The sequence below is a fragment of the Mchenga conophoros genome, linkage group LG23 (assembly GCF_057382185.1).
Source record: "Mchenga conophoros isolate Kocher_MC1m ecotype Shallow Benthic linkage group LG23, M_conophoros_male_GT1.1, whole genome shotgun sequence".
NCBI lineage: Eukaryota > Metazoa > Chordata > Actinopteri > Cichliformes > Cichlidae > Mchenga > Mchenga conophoros.
Genome location: NC_140547.1, coordinates 25,555,740 through 25,573,954, shown reverse-complemented (window position 1 = coordinate 25,573,954; position 18,215 = coordinate 25,555,740). Strand labels below are relative to the sequence as shown.

The 18,215-nt window shown below is 42.7% G+C and overlaps 2 protein-coding genes across 4 annotated transcripts in view; one reads left to right on the top strand and one right to left on the bottom strand.

The window, feature by feature from the left end:
* Positions 1-11,852, top strand: part of ptprnb (protein tyrosine phosphatase receptor type Nb) — a 62,853-nt gene extending 51,001 nt beyond the window's left edge. For all 3 annotated transcript variants that reach the window (XM_085264693.1, XM_085264694.1, XM_085264692.1), the window contains 4 exons: positions 8,299-8,352; positions 8,659-8,723; positions 10,383-10,456; positions 11,165-11,852. In XM_085264693.1, the coding sequence (XP_085120819.1) occupies positions 8,299-8,352; positions 8,659-8,723; positions 10,383-10,456; positions 11,165-11,236 (265 nt within the window). In that variant the 3' untranslated portion in view covers positions 11,237-11,852. The remainder of the gene's footprint in view (positions 1-8,298; positions 8,353-8,658; positions 8,724-10,382; positions 10,457-11,164) is intronic.
* Positions 11,853-12,269: 417 nt separating this feature from the next.
* Positions 12,270-17,260, bottom strand: LOC146547353 (tubulin alpha chain-like). The gene is made up of 4 exons (XM_085264702.1): positions 17,105-17,260; positions 14,617-14,839; positions 13,462-13,610; positions 12,270-13,376 (listed from the first exon to the last, which is right to left on the bottom strand). Exons 1-4 carry the CDS (start codon positions 17,105-17,107, stop codon positions 12,402-12,404), a joined length of 1,350 nt encoding a protein of 449 aa, XP_085120828.1. The 5' UTR covers positions 17,108-17,260; the 3' UTR covers positions 12,270-12,401.
* Positions 17,261-18,215: the final 955 nt, after the last annotated feature.

Here is an 18,215-nt window from a genome sequence, read left to right as displayed (position 1 = left end):
CCCAGAAGGAACAAAGTCATGCAAACTAACAATAAGGTAACTTAAAGACGTTACCTGATAAATAAACACTATAGATTCCCCCATCTCAGTCTTTCAGCCATCCGCCTCACTCCCTCCTCTCCTCCCACCCTGTGCGATGGAGGTCAGCGGGCCCCTGGTTTAATTTTGAACACATCTGTCTGTGTCATTCTTGTGGTTTGCAGCTAGTAGTCTGGGTCCAGTTGCATAGTCACAAAAATGATCATTGACTGATGTGGCTGCAGCAGGAGGTCCATCGCAGAAAACCCACTTCTTATCTCTGTCTCTCTCTATCCATCTTCAACATTTATCTATTTCTTTCTTAACCTACAAAAGCTTGTATTTAAAAAATATCTGTCTATAAAACATTTTTAAACACATGAAAAAGGACAACATTTTTGTTTGTACAGTGATAGGTAAATTATGGCTATGCACAGACTCCTAATTTGTGGTTAGGTCAGAGTTCTAAATTATCATCCAGTGCTAAGTAACTTAATTAGCAAGAAGCAAAATAATGAAATACAAAAAAAAAACCCCTCCCAAAATTGATGCACAAACCTCCTGGAAATCCTTTGCCAAACAGCAAACTCGATTATTTGTGAGATATTAGAATTAAAATAAGTATGGCCCATGAACCAGCTCATTCAAAACACCTGTGCTGCTAACTCCAGTATTCAGATAATAATGTGGTCCTGTATTCTCCAAATCCTGTTATGATATTTATTACTGCTCTCAAGCAAAATTTATAATTTTTACCTTATAAAGTGCAGAGCTTAATAATACAATTGTTACGGGCCCCAGGAATGGTGCCACAATAACAAAGAAGAAATCCCTGCAAACACAGGTAAAGTTCAGGATCAATGAAGACAGTGCACTCGGTTTGCCTCTCAGATTGCATCTGACTCGTGGGCGGAAGTCCATCCCCCTAAAGCAACCGGGTTGCACCTGTCTTGGAATAATAGTTCCGCCTGGGGTGTTGCTCCATTTCTTTGTACCTTCTATACAGTTTATGTGACAAAATAATGCACTGGTTAGGTTGGTCATGTTGTCAAAGTCATTTTGGATATTAATAGCCACAGAAAATAACTGATAAACAAATTAAATAAATTAAATTAAATGATTAACACAAAAGTGGCCATGCATTTTGGGTGTGCCACACACTCCCCTACAAACCAAAAGTGGCTCCCGACACTTGCAATTAACAGTGTAAACTTCCATTAACTCTGAATCAAACTTTAACTCTTCACTCAATATACTCACAAATTACAAATACATATGGGTGTGCAATGATTTTCTACATTTTCTGAATACCCAACACTATATGTACCCAAGGTCCTATGCCCGTCTTAAACTCAGCAGCAGATTGGGTAAGTGACAGCGGAGTGTACACCAGGCATAATATGGATGGGTTGGACTGAATGCCAGTACGATTGTGGACACTGGTGCATATAGAACACTGGCTGTACACCCACAGAACTAACAGCAGGACGTGGCTGATACGTTGGCTGGCCAAGGGAAGAATAGGTCAGTATCTGGCCAGGTCTCCTCTGCCTTGTAGATCTCCTTAGTACGGGCTGAGGTTCAGGTTGAGACCCTTGAGTGTTTTCACTGGAGTCATTGGTCTGGGGCGCCAGCTGCTCTTCGCCAAACTCTGGTTCCTCCACAGGGGGCGAAATGTCATTCTCTCTCTCCTGCTCCATCTCTCCTACACTCACTCGGTCAAACTCTGATCCCATAGGAACATCGCCACCCTGCATGTCACCAGGTGTCTCAGGACTAACCAATGACCCGCTCACTGGGACCTGATTAGGAATGTCCCGATTGGTCCTTAATGATTCTCTGGGTACCCGCAGCCAGTAACAAGGTGCCTCCTCATCTGTTTCAGATCCACTTACATCACCAGCCTCTATTTGGTCGACCGTTTCACGTGGCTGATTTGACTTTCCTTTTGCCCTTGGCGGTCTATCAGGCATGCGATCATCTGTAATGTCTGCTGGTAGATCATTAACTTGAAGCAACAAATTTCTGTGGAGGGTGCGAGTATGGTGACCTCTGTTTTCAGGGCTGACCTTATAAACTGGGTTGTCACCAACCTGCTCTCTGACAATGTAGATAGTTTTCTCCCAATAGGGTTTCAGTTTGCATGGACCTCCCCTTTCTGCAACGTTGCGAACAAGAACCCTGTCACCTGGTTGTAGGGTTACACCCCTGCTCCGTTTGTCATAATAGTGCCTTTGGCACTCGAATGTTGGCTGTTCGTGCTGGCTATCTTGTACGCTTCGATCATTTTCTCCTTCCATCGTTTTGCATATCCACTTGGAGTGTGCAGCTACCAACCCAAAGAGGAGATCGACGGGGAGACGTGGATGGCGACCATAAAGGAGGTAATATGGAGAAAACCCAGTGGACTCATGTTTGGTGCAGTTGTATGCGTGCACAACGTGAGACAGGTGATCTTTCCAGTTCTCTCTCTCTTTCTCGCCCAACGTCCTGAGCATTTGTAGCAGAGTCCGATTGAACCTCTCTGCAGGGTTGCCCTGTGGGTGGTATGGGGAAGTCCTAGAATGGTTTACACCGGCCAGTTGCCTGAGAGTCCTAAACAACTCATTCTCAAACTCCCGGCCCTGATCATGGTGAAGCTTAGCTGGATAGCCAAACCGTAGGATGAAGTCACCGAAGATTCGCTCTGCAGCTGTCTTTCCAGCCTTGTTTTTAGTGGGGTATGCTTGTGTGAATCTGGTGAAGTGGTCGACTACAACCAGTATGTATTCGTACCCACCCCGGCTGGTCTCAAGGTGCAGAAAGTCAATGCATACGAGCTCTAGGGGCGAGCTCGATGTAAGGCTCCCCATAGGTGCCCTGTCAGGTAAGGCTGGCTTTTTTTGCTTAATGCAACGACATCGTCTGGTGATATATTCCTCAACCTCTCTCTTCATAAAGGGCCAATAAAAGCGATCTCTTACTAGGCTAAGGACTCTTTCCACACCAACATGTCCCATGTTGTCATGGAGGTGTGAGAGGACAGTTTGTTTGTAGATGGCAGGCAGGACTAACTGCTTTCGGCTGGGAGTCTTCCTATAGAGTAAGCCATTTTCCACCTGCAGCCTACTCCATTCTCGTGACAATTTCCTTGTGGACTTGTCCAATGTTCTACGAACCTCATCAGTTAGATCTCTGTTATTCTCCTTTAACTCTAACATTTTGCTGATAACAGGATCTTTCCGCTGCTCATCTGAGAGCTCTTTGCAGCTGATGACTGGAAATGTTCCAGTGTCTGCATGTGTCTGGTGTTGTGATGTTATGTTGAGGGCTGCCACCCATGCTACATCCCCTTTTTCTGCAGTCCTAGTTCCCTCCCAGGTGGCACACACTGCCTCTTCTGGTAGTCTTTCTGAGCACTGATCCATAAAAACACTGATATCAAGTGGACAGCGCGAAAGCGTGTCTGCATCAATGTTCTGTTTGCCTGGCCGATACCTGATTTCAAAATGGAAATCGGCAAGCTGCCCCACCCAGCGATGACCCACAGCATTGAGCTTGGCTGTGCTCATAATGTAGGTCAGGGGGTTGTTGTCCGTGAAGACCGTGAAATGGGGCGCATAGTACAGGTAGTCGACAAATTTTTCACATACTGCCCATTTCAAGGCCAGAAACTCCAGTTTCCCACTATGGAGGTGGTAATTCTGTTCTGCTGGGGTCAGTGTGCGTGACCCATAACCTATCACCCTCATCTTATCATCTTGTTTCTGGTACAGGACCGCCCCCAGGCCCTGTTGGGACGCGTCTGTGTGCAGTATGAAAGGGTGATCAAAGTCTGGGTAGGCTAGCACTGGTGGGCTTGTTAGAATGTCTATGAGACGCTCAAGAATCTGTTGGTGTTGGCTGCCCCACTCTACTGGAGTCCGTGAAGATAACTGCGGCCCCTTCCCCTTTTCTCTTACAAGGTTAGTTAGAGGTGGGCTGGGGTTTGTCTTGAGCAATTCATAAAGCGGTCTGGCTATGCGGGAGAAGTCCTGCACATAAGCCCGGTAGTAGCTCAGAAAACCCAGTAGCTGCCTGACATCACCGACTGTTTGAGGGGCTTTTTGCTTTAGCGCCTGTACTGCCTCTAGGTCCTTTGGGTCTATCCTCACTCCATCTGCCGACACCAGGCGGCCTACATACCTGACCTCTTTGCGGAGTAGCTCACATTTCTCAGGGCGGAGCTTAACTCCATGGCGTTGCAGAGCTTGAAGTACACGCCGCAAGACCTCAACATGTTCCTCAAAGGACCTGGAGAAACATAGCACATCATCCAGATAAGGGATGCAACACTCATCCCTGAGTGTGTCCAACATTTCCTCCATGCTTCTTTGGAAGGCTGCTGGTGCATTAGAAAGGCCAAACGGGATCCTGACCCACTCATATAAGCCCCATGGGGTGGTGAATGCAGTCAGGTGCCTGGACCCCTCCGCGATAAAGCCTTGGTGGTAAGCCTTGCCCTGATCTAGGATGGAAAACCACCTGTAGCCTCCGAGTGAGTCAATCAGGTCCTGTATGCGGGGGAGGGGTGCCGATCTGGCACAGTCTTTTTGTTGAGAAGCCGGTAATCAATGCACAGGCGCAATGATCCGTCTTTCTTTCTCACACAAACAATAGGGGCAGCATATGGCGAGTGTGATTTTACAATCCACCCCTTCACAAGCAGCTCCTGTATATATTCTTTAACCTCCCTGTACAATGGCTTTGGGACTGACGCATAAGCCTTTTGGACTGGGGTGTCATCTTTGAGTCTAACTGACATTTGGAGAGAGGGTATACATCCAATGTCACTGCCGTCCCGTGCAAAAGCAGCTGATTCCTCATTCAACATTTTCTCGACTATTCTCTGCTGTTCTGAACTAAGGTGACTGAGGTCAACCGGTGGTCGCCACAGGTCAGCAGGGGAGTACCAGGAGAGGCCACATTAACTTCAGCCTTCAATACACAAGCTTGTGTTGGACCCCCATCTCCAACGTCCTGTTCGCCTGGCTCCAGAACTTTGGCAACATGTTGGATGGAGCCAAGTTGGGACCTCTTTGGCAGAGTGATTACTTGGTTTGTGTGGTTGGAAATTGGCACTCTAACAAATGGTTGTTTGGTGTTACTGATTTCCAACAATCCTTCCCCCACACTCAGCTGCTCTAGCGTGGCGCTATCCTCTAGTGGCTCATACAGGACAACAGGGTTGGAAATGTCAAAGGTAGATGGTACTTTACATCGCACATTTACCGTTTTACCAGGTGGAACATAAACATTTTCCTTCCCTACCCTAATGGTGGTTATACTGTGGTTTGACTCTTTCTGCAGATTGATAAAGTTGACCATGGCTCTTGCCTGTTCTTCCTCCACTCCTAGGGCTTTGCGGAGAAGGCTGAGGATCATAGTGTGTGCATCTGCATCACACTTATGACTATTAATCATCCCTTGGAGGACATTGGCTCCCAGTAGTGGCTGGGGGAGGGGGAGCTGGCTGATTAGGAAGGGTACTTCCATTGTAAGGTTGGGATCGGTGTTCCCCGGGAGATTAACTGTTAGCTCCACCCACCCATCATATGGGATTGGCTGTCCATTTGCTGCACACAGGTCAAGGCTTTCCCCAGGATCAAGAAGTTCTTGTAAGGGCCTCACTGCATATTGGGGAATGAACGTCTCCTTCCAGGATCTATCAATGATGCTCACTTGTGAGCCAGTATCAAATAGTACTGTCACAGCATAGCCGTTGACAAAACAATTTAGTAGGCTCCTTTTACCAATCAATGGCACTGTTCGGGCTGTACTGTCAGTAACTGCTTGGCTTTTCGGTGGGGAGGGCTGGCTTTCTTTGCAGCGTTTTTTTCCCTTTCCCTTCAGACGTCTCAGTTTGCTAGTGGGCATTACTGAGTGGGACTGGGGATTTGGGATGGTCTCTGTCTGTCCCTCAACAGAGACCGGCTCCCGTTTCCCGGCTGGTTGGTTCGTTTTACACAGCCAATTGCCCTATGCCCGGCATCCCCACACACAAAGCAGTGATTACAGTTTTCTGAGCCTTGCTGCATACATTTGGTGCAGCTGGGTATTTTACCTCTCCTTGCAGCTGAAGGTTGACTTGGTGGAGGAGTGAGTGCCTGGTTAACAAGAGGTTGGGTGCCATGGAATTGGTCCTGGCCTGGCGTTTGGAAAGGTGCAGTCTTTGATTGGGTTGTATGAATAGCTGCCGCTTGTTGGCCCATTAAAGTCGCAACCATGTTAGTCAAAGCCTCTACTTGTGCACTAAGCTGTTGGATCGCATCATTATCCCCACTGTTTGCACTCACATCTCCTCCTTCCACCTGGACACTATGTGTATGTGTTGTTTTTTGACGGGGGGCATGACCTAACCTACGCTGGTGTTCATTTTCATCGCTAATCATCTTCATAACCTGTCTGAGAATCTCCTCATCAGTGACGTTGCTGTTTGAAAGGAGTGGCCTTAGTTGCTGTCTGATGTCAGTATGTTTTGTGCCCAGGCCTTGGTAGATACTGTGAAGAAAGACTTCCTGAATAGTTTTGGGTTCATAACGAATGTCTGTACTGACCTGTTTTGATTGGAACAGGATCTTCTGTTTGAGTCCAATCATGCGGTACAAGAACTGTTGTGGGGTTTCTTGTTCACTCTGTCTTGCACACATAAGCTCTTGGAACAATTCAGTGCTGGCCTTTTCACCCAGGTGTGATCTGAGAAAGCCCTTGAGTTCATTCACAATGATTTCATCTTTGTTGATGAGCATATCCTTGAAGACACCTGGCTTTACAATTCTCAGTACACCCCGGATAACCTCAGTCTCTGTGAAACCCTCTCTAATGCCTTCATCTATCTGTTTACATATGCTGCTATAAGTTATGTCAGCATTGTGGTCCCCAATCTGGCCACCATGTACCTTAAATTCCCTCCGTTGGAGGTAAGAGAGGTCCTTTAAGGAAACCATTCTCTCAGTGTTTACATGTGATGAGGGGTGAGATATTGCTGCATGTGTTACTGGGTCACCTATACTGTGTGCCCCACTAGGATGTGTGTTACTTGCATTTCTAAAATGCTGTGGCTCTCCACCCCGCTCATCATTTATGATTCTAGGCTGGGTTGGACTCAGATTGGTGGTGCGAGCCTGTGCACCAAAGTCAGTCTGCTGTGATGTTGTAGGCTCTCTGGGGATGGAAAGTAAGGGGGTGGTATGCTGTTGAGTGTTAGTAACTGGTGGTAACTGGCCTAAGGTAGCATGTGTCACTGTAGTGCGCTCGACTGTCTTAGCACTAACAACTGGTGACTCCAGTGGCTGCGCCACCCCATTAGCAGTGTTCAATAGGCCACGATTTTCAACCATACTGCATACAAGATCATTTAGCACCAGCAACTGACTCATTCCCTCATCCTCAGAATTTAACAAAGCATCTGACTGCATATAGTTGATAATGCAATCCACACAACCTTCTTCATCAGTGGACTCTAATTCACTACTCTGGCTGTCTGTGACCAGGTCCCTTGCGAGCTGATAGGCTTCTGCACCTGAAAGCTTATACAAGTTCTTTTTGATGCTCCAAACCAGCTCCTTGCGCGCTGCTGCCATGATGAGCTTCGACTAATGAGACACAGAGGTGCAGTTCCGTTGGTGGAGTGAAGACCCTCGTACAGATCTTGACTTCTCTTTGTGGACACCCACCAGCTGTCGTCTCGGCTACAGCGATGCCATCTCACGTTGACTTTCTGGTTCTAGTATCTCTGGACCCTCTTCCTTAGAAGACTCAACAGGAAGTGGATCCCGGACGAGCCCCCACAATTTGTTACGGGCCCCAGGAATGGTGCCACAATAACAAAGAAGAAATCCCTGCAAACACAGGTAAAGTTCAGGAGCAATGAAGACAGTGCACTCGGTTTGCCTCTCAGATTGCATCTGACTCGTGGGCGGAAGTCCATCCCCCTAAAGCAACCGGGTTGCACTTGTCTTGGAATAATAGTTCCGCCTGGGGTGTTGCTCCATTTCTTTGTACCTTCTATACACTTTATGTGACAAAATAATGCACTGGTTAGGTTGGTCATGTTGTCAAAGTCATTTTGGATATTAATAGCCACAGAAAATAACTGATAAACAAATTAAATAAATTAAATTAAATGATTAACACAAAAGTGGCCATGCATTTTGGGTGTGCCACACAATCATAACCACCTGCACCCCATGTACCAAAGGCCATTTGCTACATCCTATTAACCTTTCCTTCCCCACTTCCCTATATGATCTCTCTCCTCAGGAAGGTGAATAAGTGCTACAGAGGACGATCCTGCCCCATCATCGTGCACTGCAGGTACTACACAAATGCCAAGATATGTAAATATTTGCTAAAATCTGCCCCTGAATACCACAAACGGTGTGACATATGTATACACTTGACCAACTTTCATGGAACTTCTGTAGTATAAACAATTAGTTTTAGTACTTTTTAAAGAGTTTATTATCATCTGTAGTTAGTCTTTAATTAAGTAGACAGTAGTCAGTAAGCTAGAATGGTGCTAGTTTGATGTTTTGTTTGATGTTATCTGAGTAAATTGAAGAAATTCTCATATTTATTTTGTGGTGTCTAATATTTACCTTTGTTCTTCTTTGCTTACAGTGATGGTACAGGACGGACCGGGACTTACATACTGATTGATATGGTTCTGAATCGCATGGCTAAAGGTAAACACTTATATTTATGACTGCACGTGGGTTTTTGTTCCATGAGAATGTAGTGTGTAACACGTCCAGGCAGTTATTTTAAAGCCCTGATCTATACAAATGGAGAGAGAGCTGTTTATGTCAATGACCACTACAACATAAAAACTGCATTTGCAGAATTACCAATCAAATGTGATAAAACTGCTGCAAAGGTTTGGTGATCTAGTCTAAAAAAAATTCCTATGGCTCTCTGCATAGTCATTGTCTGTAAGCAGTAAATCTTTTTCGTTGATGTTACAAAATTTTCCCATAGATTTTCTAAAGCTACAGTCATGAAGTGCTAGACACTGGTTGCTGGAATAAAACACTCCTTGCATTTGCTTTGCAGGGATCACTAGTAGACTGTAGCAGTCCCCTGTAGTTTGTTAAAGTCTTTCTTACAAAAGAATAAGTGAGACACAAACTGGAAACATGTTTGTTTGCCTTTAAAGTAGTCGTGCCTTATCACTGGAGTTAAAACGTGTGAAAAGGCAAAACTTTCACTTTGCCCCCCAGCAGTCTGCTTATAATTAAATCAGTCTCAAAGAGGGTTGTGTTGCAGAGTGATTTCACCTGGCAACTGCCTCCAACAACCACTCTCCAGCTAGAAAGGGAATATACATTTTCCCCTACCAACCAGTGTTTTTCAGGGAGTCATAAATTGATCTCTAGGCCTGTGCAACTGGGGCCTAACTGAGGTAAGTGACCCAAAGAAAGATGATTCCTTTGTTATCTCCTTGAGCAGAGTATACACTGACCATCCTTTTTGAAAGAAAAGGAAATTAAGCCGTTCCACGAGTGTAGACAAACGAATGCAAACCAAATTAGCGCAAAACTTAAACTCCCCTTGATCATTTTTAATACAGTTCATAATCTCTAATTGGAGAACTCTGCCTTTTACTGGGTTGTCCACATTTATAGTCTAAGAACTCTTGGGCTCCCCTATCTGGAACACTTATATATAAGCCATCTATGTCCACTGTGAATGACCATCTTTGAACAGAGAGCGGGGCTTTACGACACCAACTGTCTGCTATCTAAAATTCAGTTATGAGATCCCTTCCCAGACGCCTTAACGCCCACTCACATCCTGGGCCATTTGACCTCAATAAATCACGATAGGGTTGGGCTAGGTTTTACTATGGGTTCACCCGAAACCTTGGCTGATTGGAACCCACACCCATTTTCACACCTTGGCTCATGTGATTAGGTAGAGGATCAGTAGGGGGGCTTAAAATCCGGGACTGTCCACCAATTGCGCTTAGAACTAAAGAAGTTTCTCGGATGAGAGGCTTTATTAAGTTTTCTTTAAGTTCAAGAAAACTTAAAGAAGTCCAGACACTTTTCTTTCCAAGCTCCTTAGACTACGATGACCTGGAAGACTGAGAGCCTTCACAGATGAACACTTGTGGTATTATTATCTAGAATTCTTGGGGATCTAGAACTGCTGGGTTGTAGTATCTAAGATTTTCTTTTTGTATTCCATCTTCAGGACATTGTAGTTTAAAGCCATCAGATCACTGTCAACAGCATCTGTAGTAATATAATTCTAGAGTATGTAAAGTCTGTCTGCCCTTTTCCTCAGTCCTTACAAAAAACAATCTTGTAATAAAAGTTTAACCAGTCTATCTCTTTTTGCAGGCGTGAAAGAGATAGACATCGCTGCTACACTGGAGCATGTCCGAGATCAGAGGCCTGGGATGGTCCGCACCAAGGTGAGTTTCTCTTCTCTCTTTTCATTTACTTGCGGTTCATTTTTTTGTTTTTCTGAAGAATAATAAGAAATAAAGAAAAAATCTGTCTTAAACTAGTTTAAAAAAAGAAGCTTTATCTGAATTTGGTGACTACATTATTTTAACTGGTTTTAGACTGGTTTATGGCATAGCTTTGACTTTGTTTAGTTTTTAGCTGGTTTTAGACTGCTTCATGACTTTAAACTAGATTTAGGTTTCTAGTTTTAATTGGTTTCAGTTTTATTCTGGTTTCCAACATTAATTGAAACTAGTGTTGGAAGGAGTTTTAATATTTTAACTTGGTTTTTATAGAGCAAAATCATAGCTCTATAAAAGGTAATATCAGGCAAGGTAATATCAGTTAGTCACATCAAATCATTTTGATGATTCTAATTGAACAATTAGGTCCAAATATGTCTTTGTTCTTTCTCTGATTGGTGGACTAGTTTTAACCACACACTTCATTCAAATGTGGGCAGTTATTGTTGCAAAAACTTTTGATGGGATGTTTTGCTACTAGTCTTTGTGTTCAGTGATATGTCTTTCAGTCTTACATTAAATGCATATAAGAGTACAATACTTTTGCAGACAGACTTGAGCATTTCTTAGCTTCCAGTATTTTCTACTTTACGCTAAGTTCCTTTAACTTCGGGGAGTACCAATGGAAAATTGGCCTTTTCTCTTTTCCAGGACCAGTTTGAGTTTGCACTGACTGCAGTTGCTGAGGAGGTGAATGCCATTCTCAAAGCTCTGCCCCAGTGAAACCAGTATCGAGCAGGGCTCTGATGAACGGACCCCAACGACTTGACCCACGCGCTTGACTTGTAACCTACCTTTCTCTTTCTGTCTACTGACAAACGACAGCATTAATAGGAGTCACAGAGACTGAAGATTTTAGCAAGGAGTTAATCTGTTTCGATAGTTGACACGGGTGTGTCCAGGGACCTTCAGGAGAAAGAAGTAATGAAAATTAAACCTGGATCATGTGGCTATTGAAAGTGGTTTTCAGTTTTAAATCTGATTGTTACCTGTTGAAATCCAATCTGAAAGTGTTGTAGCTGTTGAAATGAATTGACTTTTGCCTCAAGGAATAAGCTAAATTTAAAATGCATATTTAAGTCTACATGTATTTGAAAGCATCTGAATGCTCTAAAAGTGTTGTAATGCAGTGTGAAGACTGACATTTAATTTCCTCTCCTCACACGACTAACATCCTTTGTGCCATTTGGATTGTTTTGTGTCTCTGAATATTGTTTGTTGCCTCACGCAAGATAAAAGAAAATCTTAAAAAAAGAAACTATTCTAAGAGGAAAAAAATAAAAGCTATTTTGTATCTGTAAGACCTTAAATAAATCTTTTCGTGTGCAAGTGCTGCAAATACTTCATGCGAGTTCTGACTTTGTCTGAGGCTTCGCGACAGCCAGTTCTTTATTGCGGTTTTGTAGAACTACATCCATGCATACCACTTAGCTATACTTGCACCATTTTAATCCTTTAAATTTAGATCTCTTCACATGTTTTAATAGCTTTTTATAGACTCTTCAATTTGATTAGCTGGAGCTACAAATGTTTAAATTAATTTTTCTGCAAGTTTTCTTCCAGCTAACCAGGTTTGAGTCACTCATTTCCAAGCATTTACTTTGATTACATTTAACAAAACAAAATAAATAAATAAATGAAATAATTCACACAAAACTTAAACTCTAATTCTCTGAACTTCATGTTTCATAGAATGTACACATTACAACTTGAGAGATTGCATTCATTCCGACCCAAAGTAAACACAGACAAAGTATAACTTTATTGTGGTTTTATTTGGAATAAATGCATTGCTGGCTGGAATGTGCAGAACTGCAGAAAGATACAAGTCCAATATTGCTTTGTAAACACTGAACTACAGCAATCAGCAAATGGACCTTCCAGAAGCCTAGTACTCCTCGCCTTCGTCCTCCTCTCCAACACTGTCGGTTCCCACCTCCTCGTAATCCTTCTCCAGGGCAGCCATGTCCTCTCTGGCCTCTGAGAACTCTCCCTCCTCCATTCCCTCTCCCACATACCAGTGGACGAAGGCCCTCTTGGCGTACATCAGATCGAACTTGTGGTCGAGTCGAGCCCAGGCCTCTGCGATGGCGGTGGTGTTGCTCAGCATGCACACTGCTCTCTGCACCTTGGCCAGGTCTCCTCCAGGAACCACGGTGGGGGGCTGGTAGTTGATGCCCACCTTGAAGCCTGTAGGACACCAGTCCACAAACTGAATGGTGCGTTTTGTCTTGATGGTGGCAATGGCTGAATTGACATCTTTGGGTACTACATCACCACGGTACAGGAGGCAGCAGGCCATGTACTTCCCATGGCGAGGGTCACACTTCACCATCTGATTGGCTGGCTCGAAGCAGGCATTGGTGATATCAGCCACAGAGAGCTGCTCGTGATAGGCCTTCTCTGCTGAGATAACAGGGGCATAGGTGGCCAGAGGGAAGTGGATGCGAGGGTAGGGCACCAAGTTGGTCTGGAACTCTGTCAGGTCCACGTTCAAGGCTCCATCGAAGCGAAGGGAGGCGGTGATGGAGGAGACGATCTGACCAATCAGCCTGTTGAGGTTGGTGTAGGTGGGACGCTCGATGTCCAGGTTCCTGCGGCAGATGTCATAGATGGCCTCATTGTCCACCATGAAGGCACAGTCAGAGTGCTCCAGGGTGGTGTGGGTGGTCAGGATGGAGTTGTAGGGCTCCACCACGGCTGTGGACACTTGAGGAGCTGGGTAAACTGCAAACTCCAACTTTGACTTCTTGCCGTAGTCAACAGAGAGACGCTCCATGAGCAGAGAGGTGAAACCGGAGCCGGTTCCTCCTCCAAAGGAGTGGAAGATGAGGAAACCCTGCAGCCCTGTGCACTGGTCAGCCTGGAAAATAAAAGTGTCTGAAACGTTAACCCTCAAGTCTTATTAAAAGCACCAGCTTTAACTTGTTCCAAAGATTTGTGCTCACCAGTTTGCGAGTCCTGTCAAGAACCAGGTCAATGATCTCTTTACCCACTGTGTAGTGACCTCGGGCGTAGTTGTTGGCTGCGTCTTCCTTTCCAGTGATGAGCTGCTCGGGGTGGAAAAGCTGGCGGTAGGTTCCTGTACGGACTTCATCTGAGGAACAAACAAATAGACCTTTAGTGGTGGCTCCACTTCATCATGAAACACTGGGCGCCTTTCTTATATTTGTGTCCAAAGCTGCAAAAATTTATGCTATGAGTAAAATCATTTATTCAGAATGAAGCTATATTTAAGCCTATTTTAGACCATTTACTGACGGGTTATGAAGTGGCTTCCTACAAGAAACTTAAAGTAACTCGACCACATTTATTTAATTTGAAAAAATTGTGAGTCAACACTCACTTTTATTGCCCAAGTCATAATGGATGGCAACCCAACTTAAAAATGAAAAACTGACTTTTGCAACTGCCTCCAAGAGCCTTTGGACCAATTCCTATGTGAAGGCTAAAACCAAAGCATGTGGGTCTTAGTTTTGCTTTCAAGTGCCTCACTTGTGCTGCTAGCACCAACAGTGAGCAGCCAACTAGCTATTCTGTTCTATTCTATTAGAATAGCCCTTTATTGTCATGGTACATGTACAACAAAATTATGAGTGCTCCACACCAACTGTGCAGGAGTTTAACAAAATGGAAATGACATCACGAATAAATAGCAAATGGAAGATTGGTAGCATTAGTCAGAAGAAAGCCAGATTTTTGTAGTAAAACCTGTCTGACCAAATATGAATTTGACAGTTAGGGGAAACTTCGATAAACATCAAGAGGCTGTTCCACTGAGTGATACGAAGTCAGAGAACATGACAAAAATGTTCCTAATGACGGCAACAAAAGTAAAGTGGCTAATGTAATCCAGAGCTCAGAGCCAGCAGTGTTGGTATCAGCAGGGAAAGGATCAAAGCAGATTGAAGAAAATGGCACAGAAAGGGGATCGATCTCTTGTTATCTGGTGAAGTTGCAAATATACTGGAGAATGATGTGTACCTTACTGACTTTTTGCTCATCTGTAGTCATTTGTGGGGAACTTCAACATTAATTTAAACTTTCTCATACACAACTGGTTTTAAAATAAGGGACCAAGCTGCACATTTAGAAATATTTACCAATGACTGTCGGCTCCAAGTCCACAAAGATTGCTCTGGGAACATGTTTGCCAGCGCCAGTCTCACTGAAGAAGGTGTTGAAGGAGTCGTCGCCTCCTCCGATAGTTTTGTCACTGGGCATTTGACCGTCCGGCTGGATGCCATGCTCCAGGCAGTACAGCTCCCAGCATGCATTGCCCATTTGGGCTCCGGCCTGGCCGACGTGCATTGAAATACACTCACGCTGTGGAAGAGCAGAGGAAAAGATGAGTTAGCCTAGCTCTTGCTTTGCATTTACAATGTTTATCACAGAACTGCATTTTAAGGCAGTCTATAAATGATCAAATATTTATGACTGTCATGTATGTTTGAATAAGTAACCTTGTTGCCAAAACTGGTTATTTGCATTTGGGTGAGTGCATGAAAAACCCTGGTTAATAGGGCACCATATCAGTTTTAATATTTTGATCTTGGTTAGCAAATACACAGCAGATCATAAACAGGAAAAGTATACTATTACTCTAATTACAGTCCAGATTATTTTACTTTTGAGGAAGGTCAAAGCTTTTTAAGGTAGTAATAAACTTGCATGTTCTCGTGAACAACAGGGCTTTGTAAATATTTGCACCATTTCCAAACACTGAAAGATTTTAATCCAACAGAAAGTCTAAAAAGGTGAACCGACAGTTTTATTTTCCTATATTTGGAAATGAGCTGTTGGAATCCAGATTAAAGTGGTTTCCTGGTTATGTCCATTTCCATCCTTCATGTGGTTGTTTCTCAAAGTCTTTTTAATCAAGAACCCTCAGAAGCAAAAAGAGAGTTGAATGTGATACTAACAAAGGTGTAACTAATTGTACTAATCAATTTGACTGAACTTTAAAGTTTCTGTAAGTATCTAGACCCGATTTAAAAAACTAACCTCCCATTAGTCTTATTGAAGGTTTAGGTTCTTTATTAAAGCAAGTAACAAAGGCGTTGAGAATATTACCCTCTATATAGTGAGTAAACTCGTGGGTTAAAGTACGATCAAAAAATAATAATTCTGAAATGAAAAACAAAGTGGTGTAGGTGGTTAGAGATAAGTGTCTGAATGTTTAATGACATAAAACATTAACATTTATTTAAAAATGTTTAATTCAGAAGACTTAGTAATTTCATTTGTAAGATTTTTGGAAACAAGACACATTCAATTGTAGAGTGTGAAAGGAAAAAAGATTAACTTCAGTGCAGTGTCAGGACATGCCGGTGTTGTGCCAAAAAGTGATTGTCTGCCAAAAACTGATTTCCGGTATTTGCCAAAACGCAATTGCTCATATTTAAAGTGCTATAAGTAACTTGTTGGGCTATAATATGTTAAACATATGTCAAATGCATCCCTTGACATAAAGTCATCTTGAGCCACAAACAACATTCGTGTAACAAGATACAAGCCGCAATCAGTTTTTGGCAGCGACTTTTATATAACCTTTATTTATGCAGTAAAAAAAAAAAAAAAATCTCATTAACATTAAAAATGTATTTTGTAAGAGTAAGTTGCCCAACAGGACAGCAGAAATGGCAGCAAATATTACAATAGTTCTGTAAAAATATTTTAAATGGGGATAAAGGACCGGATTGGCTATAATGTAAGTACAAGTTGTAAAGATACTTAAAAAACATAATTTTTTAATTCTTTATGCAACCCCTTTGTATCCCCTGTTCACCGAAGTCTATTTACGAACATACGTAAAGATATTACACATAAAAAATACACAGAAACACTGGAAATCAGTTTTTGGCAGACAATCACTTTTTGGCACAACACCGGAACATCCGAGCAGCAGTTTTACCCTTAGGTAGGGCTTTCCGCATGCCTGATGAGCTCCAACATGGCAGGGTGACCCCTCCCAAAAACAGCAGATCACTAAAAATCACCCTGCGGGCAGAGGAGTTTTGGAAAAAAAAAAAAATCCATTCAGAGCGGAAGCAGCTCTGCTCCCTGCCCCCACTCTGATCCCCACCTCTGTGTAACGTTCACGGACAGGGCGTTATCTAATGGCGCCAGTTAAAAAAAAAAAAAAAAAAAACCCCCAGAAGTTTCAGTTTCAGCACGACCGCTTACAGAAAGACATGACACGTGTGCACACGACCGTTACAGGCCATTTCTATTTCTTTAAAACGTCTTTTTTATTACGAACTCGTGGGGTTTGATCTGCACTCTTTTTTTTTGTCTCTTTAGTTTTAACTGCGCCAGCAGTTTGGCCTGCTTCCACGTCACATAATGTTAAGTGCGCACATGCGTACACAAAACAGAATTTTTAAAAAAAATATATTCAAAATACTTTTACTTAGAGCTATATTTTAAGATTTAAATAAATTAGTCCATAGCGCTTGGCAGTTTTTTTTAATCATTTATTTTTTTTAACAAAAACCTTGCGTTTATTGTAACACCCGTCATTATGTGACTTAAAAAGAAAGCAAGCAACGTTATTTAAAAAAAAAACCGACAAACGTTTACTAAGCTTACCATTTTTGTGCTGTTTTCTCCTTCGACCCGACGTTGAAGAATCGGTTGGTGAAGGCAGGACTGAAGAGCGGAAGAGCAGCCGGTCTTATTTATACTTTTTGAGGGGGCGTAGCCAAACCGAAGGTTTGAATTTCCTGTTGGCGGGAACGAACGTTGGGTAGTGCTGCATTCACATACGGTCCGATTTTGTATCTCGTCTTTCAGTATGTCGTCTTTTCAGCTCTAAACGTGTCTTCACATTTCGTGTTAAGACAGAAACAAAAAAGATAGTCTGGATAAAAGGTGAATTAAAAGCCACCGTTGCCTACAATAGTTGTCCATCAGGCTTTGAAATAAAGTTTTAAATATTAGTTGGGCTCAGAGAGCCAGATGAAAAATACTTTAAATAATTTGAAAAACTGAAATTAAGGTGCATTAACTCTTGCTTTTTTTTCTTTAGGGAAAACAAAGAAAGTTGAACTGACGTTATTGTAGTGATGACATATAACTGTGACTTTTTAACTTTTGTTGTAATTACCCTCTAAAGAATTTGATTAAAACTTTTACCACCAGGTAAAGTGGGTGTTATGAGACATTCTCTGGTATCTACTTTGAGCACTCAAAGTGCTTTTCTGCTATAAGCTTCACCCACAAACACATTCATACAAGTGTGTCTTATACCTAGACACTTTTAACTTTAAAAAAAATGCTTTTAAAAAGTGTTTACTTTTTTCATTTGATTCTTACCCCCTTTTTCCCAATAACCTTTGTCTTTTGCCAGGCTGCCATTTCAACTCAGGACGTGTTGTTCATGAATTACCTTGTAAAACAAAGGTTACACTGAAACACTCACTTAATATCTCCTCACCAAAATGAACACAACTAGGACGTGAATTCTAAGTGGTTGTTTCTTCACATCCCGTTGTTAATTTTAGCGATTAAAAAAAATATTTTTATACTATTTTTAATTGCAGTCATTTAAGGGTTTTTAAACTTATTTCTGAGATATGTCATATAAAATGTAAAAAGCTCGCAAACATGCATTTTTTCGTTCAGCTTCCCTTTCAAATAATGACAAAGAAAACCTCCTTAAGACAACATAATGACATATTTGTTCCAAAACATATGAATA

Bases quoted from the DNA above. Each gene is read 5' to 3' on its own strand.
- LOC146547353 (XM_085264702.1), bottom strand. The intron at 13,611-14,616 runs GTAAATATTTCT...TTTGTTCCTCAG, and splicing joins CTTGGAGCCGACAGTCATTG to ATGAAGTCCGTACAGGAACC. The intron at 13,377-13,461 runs GTGAGCACAAAT...TTTATTTTCCAG, and splicing joins TTGACAGGACTCGCAAACTG to GCTGACCAGTGCACAGGGCT.